The sequence below is a fragment of the Syngnathus typhle genome, linkage group LG2, assembly GCF_033458585.1.
Source record: "Syngnathus typhle isolate RoL2023-S1 ecotype Sweden linkage group LG2, RoL_Styp_1.0, whole genome shotgun sequence".
In the NCBI taxonomy this organism is placed as follows: domain Eukaryota; kingdom Metazoa; phylum Chordata; class Actinopteri; order Syngnathiformes; family Syngnathidae; genus Syngnathus; species Syngnathus typhle.
In genome coordinates, this window is record NC_083739.1 from 23,365,354 (window position 1) to 23,386,643 (window position 21,290).

General features: G+C 43.6%; 1 protein-coding gene across 14 annotated transcripts in view; it reads right to left on the reverse strand.

The window, feature by feature from the left end:
- Positions 1–2,593: 2,593 nt before the first annotated feature.
- irak1 (interleukin-1 receptor-associated kinase 1) overlaps positions 2,594–21,290 on the reverse strand; it is a 36,872-nt gene continuing 18,175 nt past the window's right edge. Inside the window, exons 9-15 of one of the 14 annotated variants that reach the window (XR_009717967.1) lie at positions 20,962–21,175; positions 19,423–19,491; positions 19,261–19,348; positions 19,094–19,191; positions 12,124–12,636; positions 11,846–12,041; positions 9,942–11,767 (exon numbers count right to left, since the gene is read on the reverse strand). Coding sequence is in view for 6 of the 14 variants with exons in the window: in XM_061298149.1 (XP_061154133.1) it covers positions 8,034–8,113; positions 8,212–8,863; positions 19,094–19,191; positions 19,261–19,348; positions 19,423–19,491; positions 20,962–21,175 (1,201 nt within the window). In the remaining 8 variants the exon portion in view is untranslated. Of the gene's footprint in view, positions 2,772–7,702; positions 8,114–8,211; positions 8,864–9,941; positions 12,637–17,427; positions 19,192–19,260; positions 19,349–19,422; positions 19,492–20,961; positions 21,176–21,290 lie in introns of those variants that run through there. The other 13 variants (XR_009717975.1, XR_009717966.1, XM_061298149.1 and 10 more) reach the window with 13 other exon arrangements.

Consider the following 21,290-nt stretch of genomic DNA (forward strand, 5'->3'; position numbering starts at 1 on the left):
AAGTTATCTCACATCTACTTAACGTTTGTTGGAGTGTATGCACGAGAGGTATCTGATTATTTACTCATTATTATTATTGTATGAAATGTAGCAAGAAAGTCTAGAGCATTGTTTTACAGAGACACGGCATCCAGGTTTGGAGATTGCAGCGGGGAACGAGGTTGCCAACCATCTAAGAACAGACTCTGCATTCCTGGGGTCACGGATCGGCCAAGGCCATGCGGCCTCGCACCACACAACATTATTAGCTAGCTGAACAGCGTTGCTACAGTCACACTCTCCCCTCCCTTTAGTGTAGCAACGCCTCTTGTAACCAGGGCAACCCAATATAAAAAGAGGAGATGACGGTAGGGCAGGTCAGAATTGGTGGAGGACTGTGAACTGGGCCCTCTACCTAATTCTCCTCGCGAGCAAAAGAATACTGGTTGTCTTCTCCTCTTTGTTTCCAGTTTGTAAATAAATGTCTGATGGTATTTAGACCTGACAATTGTATTCGTTTATATGTTTAATAAAGACAAAGCCATCACAAAACTGTTGTAATTATTTAGATTTTGATCTAAATTAGCCTTGAATAAAGACTAAGCAGTCACATGAATTAACAGAAAAAATGGACAGCCGGACTCGGAGGTCAAGAGGCCGGACTCGGACTCGGTGCAAAAATCAGACCGAGTCCATAGCCCTGCTCATAATCCATGCAGATATCTATTGCCATGAGACAAGATTACAAAATAACTTGTCATTTTTAATTCACAAAGAAATGGTTTTACCAGAACAAGACTGGTACCCCAAACTAATCAATAATGCATACTAAGAAAATAATGAATATAGTTATTACCGTTTTTTTCCGTGTATAGTGCGCCCCCATGTATAGTACGCACCCCTAAAAATGGCATGCTGATGCTGGAAAAAAGCTTGTACCCATGTATAATACGCACCCAATTTTTATGAATTTTTTTAAAATTTTTTTTTTTTTTTTTTTTAAGTCCCAATGATCGTCACACACGCAGGCAGGCAATGGGTCCCATTTTTATAGTCTTTGGTATGGTCTTAACTAGGCTGGATGTAATTTTTTTTGTTGGCGTTGATTTCTCCGACTGCCCGTAAACGCACCACCGCGCACGGGAAAGAGGCGGCTCTGTATGGGAGAGACGTTGAAGAGGAATAAAAACACCCTTGGAAACCAAAACTTGCCCCTCGTCGTGACTCGGAGCCGCAACAAATGTTTCGGATTTGTGTAGGGTACATTGTGAGACAGCAAACGAGCAGGTGATCGAGCAAGCCTTGTCTGATACGAGAGCATTGCGGTCGCATGGAGCGTGTTTTAAGTGAACAGCAGAGAAGAAAGGAACAAGGCAAAGTGTTGTGAAATAAAATGCACAGAACGGATGCGCAAGACACGTCAGCTATATAAAGAGCGAGAGTTGTTTTCTTCCTATTAGTTTCAATTTACAGTTTAATTAGCAGTTTCAATCAGCAAATAACAAAATGTGTATTACAGGTAATATTTTATTTCACAACACTTTGCCTTGTTCCTTTGGTGTTAAGACTAAAACACAAAGGCGCTCTTTAAGCAATGCGACAGTGAGCGCCCGGCGCGCTGCGGTTGCGCGACCGCACCAAATTAAGCTCCCTGCGCAGTGCGCACTGAGGTCCACTTAAATTTTAGAAAGTACATCAGGACTTTAAAAATATCTTCTAAATTTCAGCGACGGCTCTGTCACACTAATCGACCAGCGCGGTGCAGTTGGGCGGTCGGCGGCGCGCTACGGTTGAGCGTTCTCTCTCGCGCTCTCTCCCTCGCTCTCTCTCGCTCTCGCACACACGCAAACCGGATATCATACGGAGGCCGCCATTACAGATGCGCAGAACGGATGCGCAAGACACGTCAGCTATATAAAGAGCGAGAGTTCAGTTTTCTACCTAAATCCGTATTACAGGTAATATTTTATTTCACAACACTTTGCCTTGTTCCTTTCTTCTCTGCTGTTCACTTCAAACACGCTCCATGCGACCGCAATGCTCTCGTATCAGACAAGGCTTGCTCGATCACCTGCTCGTTTGCTGTCTCACAATGTACCCTACACAAATCCGAAACATTTGTTGCGGCTCCGAGTCACGACGAGGGGCAAGTTTTGGTTTCCAAGGGTGTTTTTATTCTTCTTCAACGTCTCTCCCATACAGAGCCGCCTCTTTCCCGTGCACGGTGGTGCGTTTACGGGCAGTCGGAGAAATCAACGCCAACAAAAAAAATTACATCCAACCTAGTTAAGACCATACCAAAGACTATAAAAATGGGACCCATTGCCTCCCTGCGTGTGTGACGATCACTGGGACTTAAAAAAAAAAAAAAAATTAAAAAATTTTTTTTTTTAAAAATGTAAAAAAATTTTTGTACCCATGTATAATGCGCACCCCAGATTTTAGGACAATAAATTAGTTAAATTTTGCGCACTATACACGGAAAAAAACGGTAGTTCATTAATAGTATTGACAGCCTAAAACTGTTTCGGCACTGGAGCCTACTGAGACTATGATAGTTTTTTCCTGACAGCAGAAACAGACCATGGGAGGGGTGATTAAGGTCTCTGACATCAACTCTGTGAGGATGAATACTTTATTAATCCCAAGCACGGAAATTACAGTGCATCAGAAGAATTACAGTGACAAAATCGAGTATTAACTACCGGTTCAAAATAGCAATATATAATGTAATATGTGATGGCATGGGGCATGAAAGATCTTATAGCCTGCGAGGAATTCATCGTAGACATCTGAAGGGGAGGGGACAGGGGCATTAATAATTTTGCTGTTGATGCAAATATTCATTTTTGATGAACATTCTAAGGCTTATTTATCAATGAAATCTCTTCATCCATCTACCCTAGTGTGGTTATAGAAATTAAATAGAAAATGCAAAAGGAAAACTCCCTGGCCGCCCGCTACTGTGCGCAGGTAACATGTCTACTAAGCTACCTATTCACAATGATTGGTTAATGCGTGAAGAAATGTACTGAACTTGAAAACTACTTGTCTGCTTCATATATAAACATCTTTACTAAATTTATTATGATTTGTAAGCTTAATTTGAACGTGAAATGCAATTCTAAATATATGGTAATTTAGAAAAATAGTATTTAATAAAAACAACTTATAACTGTTAAACCCTTGTGTGTTTTAAACTATTAAAAGTATTTTCAATAAAAATAAACTACCGTAATTTTCGGACTATAAGTCGCTCCGGAGTATGAGTCGCACCAGCCATAAAATGCCCAAAAATGTGAAAAGAAACACATATAAGTCGCTTCCGAATATAGGGTTAGGGTTAGGGTTAGGTTAGAATATAGGAAAAATCCTGCTCGGAGTATAGTGCACAATAACGTGAAAAAAAACATATATATAAGTCGCTCCGGAGTGTAATTCGCATTTTGGGGGGCAATTTATTCGACAAAGTCCAACACCAAGAACAGACATGAACGAGCAACAACAGGCTAAACTATACGGTATGCTAACATGACAAACACAAACGTGGAGCTGAGAATGGGCCTGACGTAACATTCAGTTATTTAAAAAAAACTATGACATAAATAACACGTTTATAAAACCATCTGTGTCACTCCAATTCATTAAATCCATCGATCGTCCTTTGTCAACAATGCCGTGTGCCGCGCCGCAGTTCAAATTATTCCACAAACTATATTTTAAATAACTATCACATAAACAACAATATTATCGAACCATTTGTGTCACTCCAAATCATTAAATCCATCGATCAAATTTCTCGTCTTTTATCGATCGTCCTTTGTCAACAATGCCATGTGCCGCGCCGCAGTTCAAATTATTCCACAGGCCCATACAACGATACATAAACTATATTTTAAATACCGTTTTTTTCCATGTATAATGCGCCCCCATGTATAATACGCACCCTAAAAATGTCATGTTGATGCTGGAACAAAGTCTGTACCCGTGTATAATACGCACCCAAATTTTGACTCCTACTTAAGTCGGTTAACGTAAAATTACTTCAGAAAAAAGATCTTTGGGAACAACCGGATGTTATTCTGCCGGTCAGTAACACTGCACATGCGCTAGCAAACTCGATAGCGAAGAAATGTTTCGGATTTGTGTAGGGTACATTGTGACAGCAAACAAGCAGATGATCGAGCAAGCGTCTGATACGAGAGCATTGTGTTCGTATGGAGTGTGTTTGACATGAACAGCAGAGAAGAAAGCGCATCTGTAATGGCGGCCTCCGTATCATATCCGGATTTAAAAAAAACAAAAAAAAAACTTTTTTTTTTTTGTACCCATGTATAATGCGCACCCCAGATTTTAGGACAATAAATTAGTTAAATTCTGCGCATTATACATAGCAAAAAACGGTAACTATCACAAATCACAAACAATAGGGGTGTAACGATTCATCGATACACATCGATTACCGTTTTTTCCGTGTATAATGCGCCCCCATGTATAATAAAAATGGCATGTTGATGCTGGAAAAAAGCCTTGTACCCATGTATAATACGCACCCAATTTTATTATTATTATTATTATTTTTTTAAAGTCCCAATGATCGTCACACACGCAGGGAGGCAATGGGTCCCATTTTTATAGTCTTTGGTATGGTCTTAACTAGGCTGGATGTATTTTTTTTTGTTGGCGTTGATTTCTCCGACTGCCGGTAAAGGCACCACTGCGATCAGATGAAAAGAGAGTAAAGTGACGTGCGGACATGTGAAAAAGGCGGCTCTGTATGGGAGAGACGTTGAAGAGGAATAAAAACACCCTTGTAAACCAAAACTTGCCCCTCGTCGTGACTCGGAGCCGCAACAAATGTTACGGATTTGTGTAGGGTACATTATGACAGCAAACGAGCAGGTGATCGAGCAAGCGTCTGATATGAGAGCATTGCGTTTGTATGGAGCGTGTTTTAAGTGAACAGCAGAGAAGAAAGGAACAAGGCAAAGTGTTGTGAAATAAAATATTACCTGTAATACACATTTTGTTATTTGCTGATTGAAACTGCTAATTAAACTGTGAATTGAAACTAATAGGAAGAAAACTGATTTCTCACTCTTTATATAGCTGACGTGTCTTGCGCATCCGTTCTGCGCATCTGTAATGGCGGCCTCCGTATGATATCCGATTTGCGATGGAGATTAAAAACCAAACAATATTTGACAATAACACATCATCAAGGATTGCACCATCGCATCAAACGATGTGTCGTCGATTATGAATTTTACTGACTAATTGTGTTGGGCAGGATGGCTGAATGCGATGCGCGATTGACAACAAACAAGAAGAAAGGTGATTTCAAGTTTTATTTCGAGGGAGATTTGTCATGTCTCGTCCCCAGTTTTGCTATGTGTCTAGGTTGCCATAGTTTCTGTTTGCGTCGCCCCTCCCTTCCTGTGTCACCTCAATCAATGTAACGTGTTTTGTATTTAAGTCCTGTCTGCCCCTCGCTCACCGTCGAATCATTGCATGTGTTACTGTCATGATGTCTGTTTGGTTTCTGTTCCTGTCTTTGGTAATGTCACCCTGTCTTTTTGTTCCACGTCTTTGTCGGTCAGTCCTGTTGTTGGTTTTGTTGTACCATGATTTTCTTAAAATAAATAAATAAATAAATAAATAAAAATATATATATTTTTAAAAAAATTGTACCCATGTATAATGCGCACCCCAGATTTTCGGACGATAAATTATACACGGAAAAAAACGGTAATCGATATAATGCTCTACGATTTATTGGCATCGATGCTAAACGTAAACATCGATTTATACCGCCGTGTTTGACCTCGGACATTAGACGCGTCTTTATTTTGAAATCCAGTTCATTGTTGCTTGCTTCATCTTTCCGGGAGCAGTGAGCGGCGTGTTGTGTTATGAGCAGAGCAGGCACGTGAAAGGGGAGTTGACAACTAGTACGCGGCTCCTGGGCTGGTGCTATGGCTAGTGTCCAAAAAGACGAGGAAATTTGCTCCCCTTCAGGCTTCAAGTAATTCGATTGGAAGCACTTTGGATTCCAAAGAAAAGATGGCTCAACGGGCAAGACACGTGCAGTTTGTAAATCCTGCCATGCGGTGATCAAATATTCAGGGACCACAAATCTCTATATTTATATTTAAAGAAAAAACACAACATCAAAGTTCAGTGTTAAAATAAGCACATTGTATACTACAATACTCTTGTAATTTCCTAAATAAAGAGTTTGGAGTACCTTGTTGATTTTGCGTATGAATTGTTATAAATCAGGATATTGTTCTTTATTCTTTATTTAAAAAAAAAAAAAAAATTGATCGTAGAGCACTATATCGCGATGTATCGTGAATGAATCACAGCAGGCTTTAAGATATCGGCAAATATCGTATCGCGGTTCTTTGTATCGATATGATATCGTATCGTGACAAAACCTGCGATTTACACCCCTAATAAACAACAATATTATCAAACCATTTGTGTCACTCCAAATCATTAAATCCATCGATCAAATTTCTCGTCCTTTATGTCATCCTGGTGACAGAGGACATGTCCAGCCAGAGGATATGGCGCTTTAAAGGGTTAATTACTTTATTTGATTTTTTCTCTCTATTTTTCATGTTTTGAATATGTTCAAGATAAAGATATCAAAGCATGTGAAGTGATCAACTATACTAAAAGTAACATGTGAAGTGGTCAACTATACTTGTAAGTAAGTGATGTGTTAATGATCAAGTACAAATTTGTGAAAAAAAACACATATAAGTCGCCCCCCCCCCCCGCCCAAACTATGAAAAAAAAAAACGCGATTTATAGTCCGAAAATTACGGTAATATTAAAAAAATGATTATTTGCTCGACTAGATTGTAAATCCATTCGTTTGCAATTAAGTAAAATGAATTGGAAAAATAAAAAAAGAAGTCGACGGTGCTGTCTTTGGTGGAAAGTGGGCGGGATTGATTCTGGTGGGCTGGAGTGTTTCTGAAGCAGCTCCAACCAGTGGCTCTGCAGCGAGCTGCCACTCGAAAATGTTGTGAAAGCTCTCATGGATTTTAACAACAGTCTCTCCAAACTTCACCTTATGGCAATAAATTATAACCATAGCGAAATATCATTGTAAAACACATCTTCCATCCATCCAATTCCTGAACCTCTTCATCCTCACAAGGGTTGCGGGTGTGCAGTAGTCTTTGGGTGATAGGCGGGGTACCTTGAACGAGTTGCGAGCCAATCACAGGACACATAGACAACTAACCTAAGGACAAGTTAGAGTGCCCAATTGAGTCTAAGTAATGTGTGAAGAAGCCAGATTCCCAAGAGGAAAGCCACGCAGGCAGGGGGGGAGAACGTGCAAACTCCATGCAGGAAGGCCCGAGCCGGAATCGAACGACAGGCGTGCTAACCAGTGCACCACGTACCACCTTGTAAAACACAATATGAATATATAAATACTGTAATAGTAAAAGCTCTGCTACAGCTGGCTGGCTCTCGTTTCAAATTCAAATGTGTTACAAAATTTGTGATTGGCTGTTAGTACATCAGCAACATTTCAATGCCACAAATTTCAAATAGCAGCAAAACTAGTGGCCAATGATCAGCCACTCAGGAAAACTAGTTATAGAACACTACACACGACAATTCCGTTGCCTTTGGCCGAGTCTCCAAGAGATTGCACGAAATTATGGTCATGTTATTAGCACTCAATGCACCACACAAGTGATTGATTGTCTGTATAAATATGTGCAATGCAATGAACGGTTTCACAAACTGTTGACAATAGATGATGAAAACATTTAACTGTACATTTTGGTAAAATTTGTCAATAACATTTGTGAATGTCTGAATGTCAATCAAGAAGAATGAATCAGTTTTTATGTGACATTTGGAGCGTGAATTTTCCTTGAGCTTCCGGGGTCAAATTTTGTGATTTAAGACAGCCAGACAGCAAGTGTAATGAGTCACAAGTAGGATGTAATCCAGGTTCACCGTGGTGGAGGTATACATACTTGACTTGTTCATGTTCCCCCCCCCTCAATCATCTTCACCAGTCAGGTGTGTGTAGCAGCAAGATATTCCAGCTCATCACTCTCCTCCGGTCCCCTGAACTCTTCACAAGGCTGCACACCATCTGGTTGCCCACAAGTCCAGAGCAAAACATGACGTGATATACACTAATGTGAGGCATGTACTTATGGACGTCATTTCAGACAATTTTTGTAGTCTTACCTAAGGTATGGGGAGATATTGACTGGAGAAGACCTGGAGGAGAGGAGATTTCTGGTAGACCTGCTCCTGGTCCCGCTCCAAAATGAGGGCCACTTGGGGGCATGTGTGACAAATGAGGTCCCATTCTGTACTCGTCCTCAGAGGTTTCTCTGAAAAGGGACGTTGTGGGCCCAGCTCGATTTTGGTTCTGGTCGCCGGTGGGTGGGCATAAAGATAACAGTTCAGAGTTGAACTGGCTCCCAGCAGAAAGGTCATACTGGGAGAAACCTCGACTCTCATCAGTTTCACAAGGACCCTCAAATGAGGAGGAAGCATGGAGAGAGGATGTCAGCGGCGGGAGTGAGAAGAAGGAAGCGTGAGGCTGGAGTGAGGGTGGGTAAGGCGGTAGAGAGGAGTAATGAACAGGGAGGGGGGAAGTAGCTATGGAAGAATGAAAAGAATTCTTAGAGAATGGAGGAGGAGGGGGGAGGGTGGGGAGGGAGCCTATGGGTGGGTGGTAGGTGTTCTCTAGGGGTCCCAGATTGGACAACTGCTGGGTTACAACCTCCACACTGGAGTCTGAAGAGTGAGGATATCCATGGGAAACACAGTGAGGAGAAGGACGGTCGTGCTTTCTGACCAGGTTACTGATGTCCTGAAGGTTGTTAAACACCTGAAAGGAGGTCAAAGGTCAACAATCAGGACTATGTGCTCAGCACGCCATCTGTCTCCTTTTGAACGTTTTCAGACGCTTTCACTTTGCTCAACAAAGACAGCTTTTTTCCCCATGTCACTGTGTATTTTTTATAAAGTTCAACATGAAATGAAGGGTCACTCCTGAATTTCCCAGCTTCAAATGAAATTTAACCATATTGGTTTTTTTGTGCTTGCTTTGTTCGTCTTTGCTTAAAGTGTACCTCCAGAGGTCCCATATTGAGGTCTTGCTGGAGAAAGAGAGCAATAATGTAAAGTTTGATCAGAATCTAGTCTTCTTATTTTTGTGTCTAGTCTTGTCTTTGCCAAAATAATCCCCCTCTCTACTGTTTATTGCACGCCGTCATGTTGGGACAGATGACGTCATGACGTTGACTCCCACCTACTATTGAGTAATAGCCAGATCGCTTGCCTATGGATGGCAAACTTTTTTTCACGAGGTGACTATTAATGGGAGATCCCTCGCCACTTAGCGCTTCATCTTTTGCAAATGCGTTATTTTGCGAGTTTATAAGTGACGTGAGAACGGCTGTTATGTTCACAAACACGCGGACAACGGCTACGTGCTCACTGTCGTTTATTTTACATTACACACACACACTCACCGTTTTTCCGACCAACAAACTGTTTTACGGCAGTCACGTCACACTCTTGTATGTAAAGTCACATACCACCCTTCGCAGAATGCCAACCCACGACAACAAGTTAGTGCAATATCACGTAACAGACTGGAACATAGGCAACCTATCTAGGTAAACCGGGTAGACTACAAGTTTACCTGCATAGCCCTGTGGATTATTGTGCCATGTGACAGGACGGCACCCATCGCGGTGTTGGACGCGTCGCAGGTCACAATTGTGGGGCTCTGCAGATCAAAATGGGGGAGCACTGGAGGAGAGGCGAGCTGGGCTTTCAGCCGCCGGACTGCAGCAGAGCAGGCAGGAGTCCAAGACCACAAGGCATTCTGTTTAAGGAGGGCATGCAGCGGTGCTGTGGTTTCGGAGTAGTGGGGAAGGAAACGCAGGTAGAATTCAAGATTCAAAATTCAAGAATGTTTATTCGCCATGTTTGAGCGTGCCAAACAAGGAATTTGACTTCGGTACATCACTGCCTCTGTTCAACATTTAGGTGACTTACAACACTCAGGATAAAAAAATGACGAATATTCTCAAACATTTCCTGATCTTAAACTCCCGGGAGGGCAAGGAAAAACTCCAACTAGGAGAAATGAGAAACGTTGAGAAGAGACCACAGATGGGAGAATCCCTCTTACAGGATGACCAGGCTGCAATGGATGCAGAGTGGACACATAGTACAAATAATGTAGACAATTCAAAAAAGATGTGGAGAGCAGGATGTTTTTGCACAGCCATGACTGAGACTCTAAGAGTGGTGTGAGTTCATCAGAGCGACAGCCTGGGGGAAGAAGCTGTCTCTGTGTCTGCTGGTTTTGTCGTACAGGGCTCTATAACGCCGTCCGGAGGGGAGTAGTTCGAACAGACCGCAACCTGGGTGAGAAGGGTCTGTAAAGATGTTACTTGCACGTTTCCTGGTCCTGGACAGGTACAAGTCCTGGATAGATGGGAGGTGGATTCCAATGATCTTTTCTGCAGTCCTGATTGTCCGTTGCAGTCTGTGGTTGTCTGGTTTGGATCGGTCATGGAGGTGCAGAGGACAGACTGGATGATGGCAGTATAGAAGGTCTTCAGCAGCTCCCGCGGCAGGTTGAACTTCTTGAGCTGTCTCAGAAAGTACTGCCTCTTCTGGGCCTTCTTCCGGACAGAGTCTATGTGGCTGGTCCATTTCAAGTCCCGAGCGATTATGGTTCCCAGGAACTTGAAGGTGTCTGTGGAGGGAATAGTATTACTGCGGATAGTGAGGGGTGAAAGTGGTGAAGGGTCTCGCCTGAAGTCCACTGTAGTCTCCACGGTCTTGAGCGGGTTCAGCTCCAGGTTGTTTTCGCTGCACCAGTGGACCGAATGCAGTAATTCCCAGGAACAAGGACAGTTGTGCCGGGCAGGTGGGCTCAGGCAGGCGCAGGATGGCATCAACATTGGAGTGCAGCGGGCTGAGACCGTCAGCGGTTAGACGGAAGCCCACGAACTTGATGGTGGACGCAGAAAAGGTGCATTCCTCAGCGTTCAACGTGAGGTTGTCGCGGGAGAGAACATCCAGCACCTTGGAGAGGCGGTCGTCGTGTAGGGCTGACGACGCTCCATGAACCACGATACCATCCAGGTACACGACCACGCCAGGGATGCCAGCAAAGATAGTGGCCATGATCTTCTGGAAACAGCTGGGGGCGGAGCTAAGTCTGAAAGGCATGCGCGTGTACCTGAAGACCGCCATGTGAGTGACAAGCAGTGAGGTTGCGGCTCTCTGGGTGCAGGGGAACCCGGAAGTAGCCCTGGTGGAGATCAAGCTTAGAGAAAACTAGAGAGCTTTTCTGTTGTGGGCAGTGGGTACTTATCTGGAATCACCGCCTTGTTCACCTGCCTGAGATTGATGCAGGGGTGTAGGCCTCCTGTCTTCTTCTGCGCCACCACCAGGTTGGAGATCCATGGTGATGCGTCCACCCGCTCAATGATGCCTGCGTCCAAGAGTTTTTGCAACTCGGCCGTGACCCCGTCACGCAGGGCGAGTGCAGCGAACGTAGAGGCTGGATGACTAGAGTCACAGCAGGATCCAGGAGCGGCTGGTGGTCAAAGGCAGTGAGGCAGCCCAGCCCAGCAAACCAGGAAGGCCAGCGTTGCAACCAGGGTGCGGTCACCGTCAGTATGGTGTTGCCCAAGTTGTCCGTGATGGAAAAGCCGGGGGCACAAAATAGGTCGAACCCGAGGAGGTTGCTCCCATGGTGAGATACCTGAAAGGTGAATGCAGGGAGAGTCCTGGAGCCGTAGCGCACCGCAAAGTTGGCAGTACCAACAATGCCAATCTTAACCTGCCCATAGCCGTACAGGTCCTCCGCGCCTGGCTCAATCGTCAGTCGGGAAAAGAGCCGACGGACCGTGGACACGTTCAAAAGAGATCTGGAGGCCGCAGTGTCCAGCAGCAGTGGCAGGCACACTCCATCCAGCTCCACTGTGCACCACTGAAACGGCTTTGCACTGGAATCCACAGAGTGGATGGTGGTGTGGCTAGAGGCAGTGGATAAGCGAGACCTGGGGCTGATAGGAGCGGGTGCAGAGCGGCACACTCTGGAGAAGTGGTTTAACCTACCACATTGCTGGTACCTCTGTCCCATGGCCGGACAGGCAGGCGTGCGTAGGGTGTGACGAAGAGCCGCAATTCCCACAGTGCTGATGTGGTGTGGCGTCCTGTCGCCCCGCGACGTTAACCTCGAGCTCGTCGGAGGTAGCCCCGGAGAGCGGGGCCGTTAAAGCCACTGTCTGAGTCAGCGGAGTAGGGTGGGCTCTGGCCGGGACACGAGCATGGCAGCCGACTCGAGCTTGAACGCCATGTCCACCGCCTTAGATAGCGTTGTATCGTCCTGTGACACAAACAGCTTCTCACACAGCCTCGTGTTGGTCGTATGCTCCGTCAGCTGATCCCGAATCATCTACTCTTCCAAGACGCCGAATTTACACAGGTTGGTCAACCCACAGAGAATGGCGACATAATGGTGGACCCACTCACCGGGCCGCTGCTGGCTGACGATCCGCCGTACCATGGCACTCTGTGGGGCCGCGGAATGTGCGGAGAGCAAGGCAACACAGTCGGCATACTTCGTCGCTGGCCGAGAGACCGGAAAATCCGTTATCCTTTGGTGCCCAGGCAGTGAAAATAGCATCGCCCTTAGCCTTGCATTGCTAGTGTTGTGTCGCCCGACGGCCGCAATAAGAGTCTGAGAAGACTCATGCCAGTGGGACCACGGGACTGGTGGCTCCCCGGAAAAAGCAAGAAACGGTGGAAGAGGTGATGAAGAAAGCTCCATCCTTGTCGCCAATGTTATGTTCACAAACACGCGGACAACGGCTACGTGCTCACTGTCATTTACTGTCACACACACACACACACACACACACACGCACACACACACACACACACAACGTTTTTCCGACCAACAAACTGTTTTACGGCAGTCACGTCACACTCTTGTACTGTGACGTAAAGTCACATACCACAACGGCATTTAAATACGTGCTGACAGTGCAGGGCGTGCCTCTGAGCAATGTGCGTCACTGCGGGCAAGCGCGGGAAGTGCGGCAGCCAGCCTGTCACAAACGAGGCAGGACCTCCATGTCTAACACGAACTGTTTGTTTAGGGAATGCGAAAAGAGGAAAAAGGAGGCTAGAACGCCAGCAGAGAAGGTGCAAGAGGCGACTGACGAGTCGGTCAGTGAGCTCGCGTCGTGGCGGCATCTTGTTATAGAGCGGATCAGGCAAACGGGAATCAGGTGGTAGGTGTGCGTGTGTCAAGGCAGACAACCAGCAGGCGTACCTCTACACAGCATATCAGACAAACAGGAATCAGTTGGCAGGCGTACACATGTCAAACAGACGATCAGCACTGATTAACACGCGCAGTTCTGTATTGGCGACAGGCGAGGTCTAGCAGGGCGAGACATGACACAGCCGCGCACGAGGGAAAAATCCACTGCCGTGGAGAAAGCGACAATGAGCGGGGTGTGCATCTGAGCAATGTGCTTCACTATGGACAAGCGCGGGGTGGGTGGCTGGCTCCTTTGCACGTAGGGAAAAAAGCACTGCCATCCAGGTATTGGGACAGCGGTAATGAGCCCTGATAGAGCGTTAATTCGAGTGTTCAAGCGCAGGAGGCGGCATCCGACCACGCGTGATCGAAGAAGCACCAACAGGTACAGAAGGGGGTACAATACATGTACACTTGTACACAATCAGTGTGGGAATGGTTATTAAGGGAATGGGAAAGGTTTATGTAGCGTAAAAGTATTGGGGATTGTTTAAAAAAACATGCACAACCGTGACTTTGGTTTCGCTATGCATGATGTTAGTCTCATATAGTATTTTTGAAGGTGGACACGTTGCATTGCTTTGCAAGATAAACTCTTGTGAGCACCACCCTAACACTTCTAATTGACTTGCAATGCATCCACGCACTCTAGTGGCCAACAAAATACACCATGTGTTGATAATTTCAATATAATGGTGTTTACATTTCTAAATCATACATATACAGTAATCCCTCTCTACATTGCGGTTTGTTTATCACGGTTTCACTACATCGCGGATTTTTTAAAAAAAAAATTCAAAAGTCAAAATAAAACTTCTAAATTGAGGAATTATGGCACAAAACTTGCCCACCCGCCAGCAGAAGGCAAGGAGTGCCCACACAATTGCAGTGCGTACACTTGTACCTTTATATATAAAAAAATGCTATAATAAGAGTTCTAAAAACATATTTACAGTGTTGTACCTTGTTATAGAAGAATTGTTATAATAATAAGAGTTCCAAAAACATATTTACAGTATGTACACTGGTACCTTGTTATAAAAAAATTATAATCATAAAAGTTGTTCTAAACACATATTTACAGTATGTGTTAAGAATTCTCCATGTTATTTATATTATTCAGCCGTGCTTTGATTTGAGGTAGGATGATTTATTTTGAAGGCCGTTTTCAGGCGATACCACTTCCTGTTTTACATTCGTCTATGTATGTCAGTTAGAGTGGTACAGGAGTCATTAACGATGTAAGTGGGTCTCCTAACAAGAGAAATGAACAATCACGTGTCTAACCTTTAGGACAATGTAGTATTGCTCCAAATGTTCGTTTAAATTCCTTTAGAGGTTCGTTTTCGCGTGTTAGCACGATCGCGAATTAGCAACTTTCCGCTAACGCGTTAGCCTGCCCAGTACTTCTTGTTAACATATTACACACACACACACACACACGTATAATATTTATATTTTCGATATTTATACAAAATGTTCTGTATGTTATTTATACTGTTAATGTAATATTTACATGTTTGAAACAATTATTTAATGTTCTAATTATAAAATATGCACTTTAATGGTTTCATATACATTTATTGACACAAAAAATGTACAGATAAAAAAAATGTACAGAAGAGAGTATTTTGCAGATTTCACTTATCACGGGTGGTATTTGGAACCAATTATCTACGATAAACGAGGGATTATTGTATGTTGTTTCTACTTCACGGATTCTTGTTTTTCGCGGGTGGTTCTGGAACGCATTTTCCAGAAAAAACGAGGGATCACTGTATATTAATAATTATTTATTCCTTGGACGTTGAATATGGCATCTCGACTCAGATTTATTTATTACACATTGGGCATCGCACATGTTCATCTCATACAGAGGGACAGTAAAATTAAGTGAAATAAAAGATTTAATGAACCTATCGATCTAACCCTTGATTAATCAACTTAGAGTTGCCAATGAGAAAATGAGTAAATGATCCACAACATATTGTTTCTGCATTTAATCAGTATTTCTCCTCTGTATGCTGTAATCTAATTACTAATATCAAATTTAAGTTCATTTTGTATTCCTTTTATTTTCAGACTATAATTGCCACTGAAGTTCTTCAAGTCATTACCGAGTTGAAAGTGAGAGGTGGTCCGGAGCCTGATGGAACTGAAATAAATTATCAAATTAGCTTTCCATATTGTAGGCTTTCCATTATCAGATTTGTTTAACATTTCACTGTGCTCATATTGTATTATGGCTTCAGATGAAAAAGACACTACAGAGCGGAGTCAGAGCGCAGAGGTGCACTATATAGTACGTACTTTGTATTGATGATTGAAATTATTAATTTACTGTAGTTATGTGGAAGAAAGTGTTTACTTCTCTTTGTGAAACAAATGCTTGGGCCTGAAAACTAATTTTGTCCTTTGGTTTCAAGGTTATACCTGTATAATAATGGTAAGAAATAAAGGTTTCTACTTCACGGATTTCACCTATCACGGGTTCTTTTTGGAATGTAACCCCAGCGAAGAACAAGGGATTACTGTACTACCGTATTGGCCCGAATATAAGACGGTGTTTTTTGCATTGCAATAAGAAAAAGTGGGGGTCGTCTTACATTCGGGGTCTAGACATTATACCCATTCACAACGCTAGAAGGCGCCAGATATCTTTAAAGCTAATGCTGAACTTAACTCCCCAGGCCAAAGCGAACCCCTGTCACGGAGAATAAAAATAAAAATAGCGATACAACAAAGAAGAAAAATAAAAAATAGCAGTAAGAAAGAAAAGAGAAGAAAATAAGAGAAGAGATAACAGAAAATCGAGAAAATGTTAGAAAGGTTCCTATGTTGATGTTAAAATGTTGGACAGTTACGTCACCGCGCCTTAAGTCTCGCGAGAGTTACCTCGCTTGTGCGCAGCAGTAAATTAAAAGTTGCTGGTATCGACTGAATGTGTTGCTATGATCGTGTGCGTCTTTGACACAAAGTGAGTATACACATTTCATCCTCACTACTGTCTACTGTTGTCTCAATGACTTATGTTTGGTGTGTTGCAGAGAGTATTTCATTCATAGTATATATATTTAGTATAGCGGAACCGTCACGTTATGTATAATGTGTGCTGTCTACGAGTGTTTCTGTGACGTCAGAAGTTGAGCGTTGACTTACATGCTGTATTTCTGTCTGTTGCAGAATCACACACCCTTCAAACCCTTCACATGCTTCGCACAAGAATCACACACACAAAAACCACATTCACACACCCAAAGACTCACCCATGTACACCACACACACCTGCTCTCACATCCTTACGACCGAACGTGTGCCGATACCCTTTTGCCAGTTTGGCTGTATGCCCCTATGAGCCACAGTGCCTGTTACTCTTTTGCCAATAATTCAGTAAAGCAATCAAAACAGAACCACATCTTCCCTCCTGTGTTCTGAAAAACACCCGAGGGCGAAAAGAGCATAACTATCCGAGCCAACCCCCTATACCAGGCGTCGGGGACCTATGGCTCGCGAGCCAATATGATACGGAGGCCGCCATTACAGATGCGCTTTCTTCTCTGCTGTTCACTTCAAACACGCTCCATACGAACACAATGCTCTCGTATCAGACGCTTGCTCCATCACCTGCTCGTTTGCTGTCACAATGTACCCTACACAAATCCGAAACATTTCTTCGCTATCGAGTTTGCTAGCGCATGCGCAGTGATACTGACCGGCAGAATAACATCCGGTTGTTCCCAAAGATGATCTTTTTTCTGAAATAATTTTACGTTTACAGACTTAAGTAGGAGTCAAAATTTGGGTGCGTATTATACATGGGTACAGGCTTTTTTCCAGCATCAACATGCCATTTTTAGGGTGCGTACTATACATGGGGGCGCATTATACATGGAAAAAAACTGTATTTCTTTTTTATGTTCTAGTATTCAAGAAAATTATTATGAATAAATTAAATAATTATTCAAACACTAATCATATTCTTTCTCAGTATCAATTCGGATTTAGATCCAACAACTCCACAACTATTGCTCTCTTAAAGTCTATGAATGTTGTATTTTTGGCAGCTGATCAGGGTATACTTACTGGGTCAATTTTTGCTGACCTTACGGAAGCGTTTGACCTTGTTGACCATTACTTATTGTTGGATAAGTTATATGCTGTCTCAGCATGCTCTATTGTGGTTTGTTATTTACATTTCCGAAAACAATATCTCTTTAAGTTAGATTTATTAGTTCTCCCGAGTGTGTGTGTGTGTATATATCTATATATCTATCTGCCGTTGCGGCGGGCGGGGGGATGCTCGTGAGTCGCCGAGGCTAACGTTGCCCAACCAGCTGGCCGGCCGCTCCCCCCCATATATAAAAAAAATACGTATTTACACGATTCACGAAAGTACTTTAGACGGAAAAAAACACGGAAATCCGCGGATCCACGGAAAATTCTCCTCCCTGCCAAATGATAGTAGACCTATTCAGAATCTTGATGAATGTGTACTTGACTCAACACTGACCTTTAAACCAAATATTGAATGTTTTGAAGAAAATTAATTTTGGTGCTGGCGTTTTGTTTTGGTCGAAGCACTAGTTTACATTTAATGTCAGAAAAAAAGATCTGTCTGCTCTGAATAACCTTGATTATATTTGATAAACATGTGCTCCAAGTTGCATTGTCAACTGGTAAAACTTACTTCAGCGCTTCGATGCTCTTCTGAATTACTATGTAATGTTTGCATGGTGTGATTGTGAGCACCCGGGCCTCTAATTCTAGGAATACAAGTTCAAGTAATGGTGGAGCCTCGAATTTGAAATAATTTACCTGGAAAAAACATTTGGAAATTCCAATTCAGTACTTTGTGTACAGCCCTATTAGTGAGTAAGGCCTGCCTGCACTAATTTTGTTAATTTAGTGAAGCGCGCCTTCTACGTCATGCTCAGAAAAGTTATACTCCTCCTGGCTTATTGACAGTGTTCCATGGTGTAATGGTGAGCACTCTGGACTCTGAATCCAGCAATCTGAGTTTAAGTCTCAGTGAGACCGCAATTATTTTGTCATTGTGCTGGGGAAAAGTTGCAAAATAGTAGCTTGTGTGGTGCCCCATGAAACCATATGCCTTCCCAAACCTCAAGGTTCCATGGTGTAATGGTTAGCACTCTGGACTCTGAATCCAGTGATCTGACTTCAAGTCTCGGAGGGACCTCAAATATTTGGTCATATGCCGAGGAAAAAGCTCCTGTGCTGCCCAATGAAACCATATGCCTCCCTTTGACTGGGCCTGAGCACTCTAAAACCAGCGATCGGAGTTCAAGTCCCGTGGGTCCTCAAATAGTTTGTCATTTAGCTGGAAAGAAATTGCGAAATGGTAGCTTGTGTGCTGCCCCATCAACCCAAAGGAAACAATCATCCCATCACAAATTTGCTAAATCAATGATGACAGCATGTGTAACAAATATAAAGTACGTAATTCGCCACGAGGCAATACTAGACGTTGTTTGTGATGGCATTTGGCTTGCACCTCAGCTGAAGAAATGGGTAGTAGGCTTGGAAACTTCTTTGTGAGGCACCATAGTGTGTGTGCTTCAAAATGCATGCACTTCAAATTAGGTCATTTGTATTCTATAAATTCACCAGTAGGTGGCAAAAACATACACACTATCCTTTTAACAGCATTTCCATTTGTTTTTAATGGACCTCCAATGCGCCGATATTTTAAAGTGACTGGGGCTGGGCCTCTTATAGCTGCTCTAGTTATAAACAAACCTCCGTCATGGCGGGCCTCTTCTTCCATTTCCTTTCTAGACACCTACAGGCCAGCTCCACCATGTCCATGCTCCCAGCCAGCTCTGTGGGATCCCCTGCTGATGCCGAAAAATAGGTCAAAAGAGACTCTATGAGATCAGAGGGTAGCCCAACAGGAAAACACTGACCAGTGATTAGCCGCCGATCCAGCTGTTTACTCCAGGCCGCTGTGTAAGAATCTGCCGGGTCTTCCCAAACCTCCTGGATTACGTCCTTCTGCGGAACCACACGAACATTTATGAGTGTCTGTACGCTCACACGCGAGCTTGTGTAGGAGTAAAAGTTCAAACCAGGTAAATATCTCCCAACTTCTTGTTTTCCTCCAGAGCTCGCCGACCTGTCAGTACCTCCAGCAACACCTGCAACACACACATGCACACGCGCACACACAATGTGAGGATCTGTATCATGTTGCCTTGAGGAACAAGAGACAAATGTAAAAAAATGACCAGTTCCGGGACGGTTACGAGACTGTGTACAGACAGGAGGTGGAGCGGCTGGTGCAGCCAAAACCATCTGGAGCTGAACCCGCTCAAGACAGTGGATTTCAGGCGAGATCCTTCATCACTTTCACCCCTCACTATCCACAGTAATACTATTCTCTCCACAGACACCTTCAAGTTCCTGGGATCCACAATCTCTCGGGACCTGAAATGGACCAGCCACATAGACTCTGTCTAGAAGAAGGCCCAGCAGAGGTTGTACTTTCTGAGATAGCTCAGTAAGTTCAACCTGCCACAGGAGCTGCTGAAGACCTTCTATACTGCCATCATCCAGTCCATCTTCTGCATCTCCATCACTGACTGGTTTGGATCAGCCACCAAACAAGACAAGCACAGACTGCAACGGAGAATCAGGACTGCAGAAAAGATAATCGGGACCAACCACCCATCTATCCGGGACTTGTACCTGTCCAGGACCAGGAAACGTGCAAGTAACATCTCTACAGGCCCTTCTCACCCAGGTTGTAGTCTGTTTGAACTACTCCCATCCGGACGGCGGTACAGAGTGCTGTACGCCAAAACCAGCAGACATAGAGACAGGTTCTTCCCCCAGGCTGTCGCTCTGATGAACTCACACCATTCTTAGTCTCAGAGACATTGCTGTGCACTAACATCATACTCTTGACGCTTCATCTTTGAATTGTCTATATTATTTGTACTGTGTCCTCTCTGCATCCATTCCAGCCTGGTCATCCTGGAAGAGGGATCCTCCCATCTGTGGTCGCTTCTCAAGGTTTCTCATTTCCCCTAGTAGAAGTTTTGAGTTTTTCCTTGCCCTCCTGGGAGTTTAAGATCAGGAAATGTCTGAGAATAATTGTCAATTTTTGCACAGGTCCTGAATGTTGTTAGCTACATAAATGTTGTACAGAGAACGAGATGTACCGGAATCAAATTCCTTGTTTGGCATGCTCAAACTTGGCAAATAAAAATGTATTTGATTTGATTAAAGCAGTGGTTCTGAACCTTGTTGGAGGTACCGAACGCCACCAGTTTCATATTTCATATTCACCGAATCCCTCGTTAGTGAATTTTTAAAAAAAAATTTTTTTTTAAATCAAGACATAGATGTTTTTTTACTGCTGCACAAAATGAGCCGTGCATGAACATCACCTTGTTCAAAGAACAAAACCAACACAATGCATGAATTCACAACAAATTACATACTGGCAAATCAGAATTTACACGATAAGTGATGATAAGTTTGTTCGGACCTTCTCAGTGGAGGCTTTGTCGAATCCCTGACATTGACTCACCGAACTCCTAGGGTTCGATCGAACCCAGGTTAAGAACCACTGAGCTAAAGTAATGCATATTTTAGGGACTCACAACACCAAAGCTGTAGACATCCACCGGTGTCCCTGGCTGTCCATCCCTCATGTACTCCTCCGGCAGGTATGCCAGTGTTCCCCTCACTTTGGACTTTTGGCCCAGTGTGGTCGTCTTGGACACCAGACGGTTCGACGAGTTTGGAGACACAAAGCGAGCCAAGCCAAAGTCAGCAAGCTTTGCTACCAGGTGGCGGTCTAAAAGGATGTTTGAACTGCAACAAAAAGTGGAAGCAATGGAGAACCAAGTCAGCTACTTGATGTGACCATATGGCTAGATCTCTTGAAGTATGGTCTAATTCTATGTTCAAATGCTGACTCTCTTCAAGG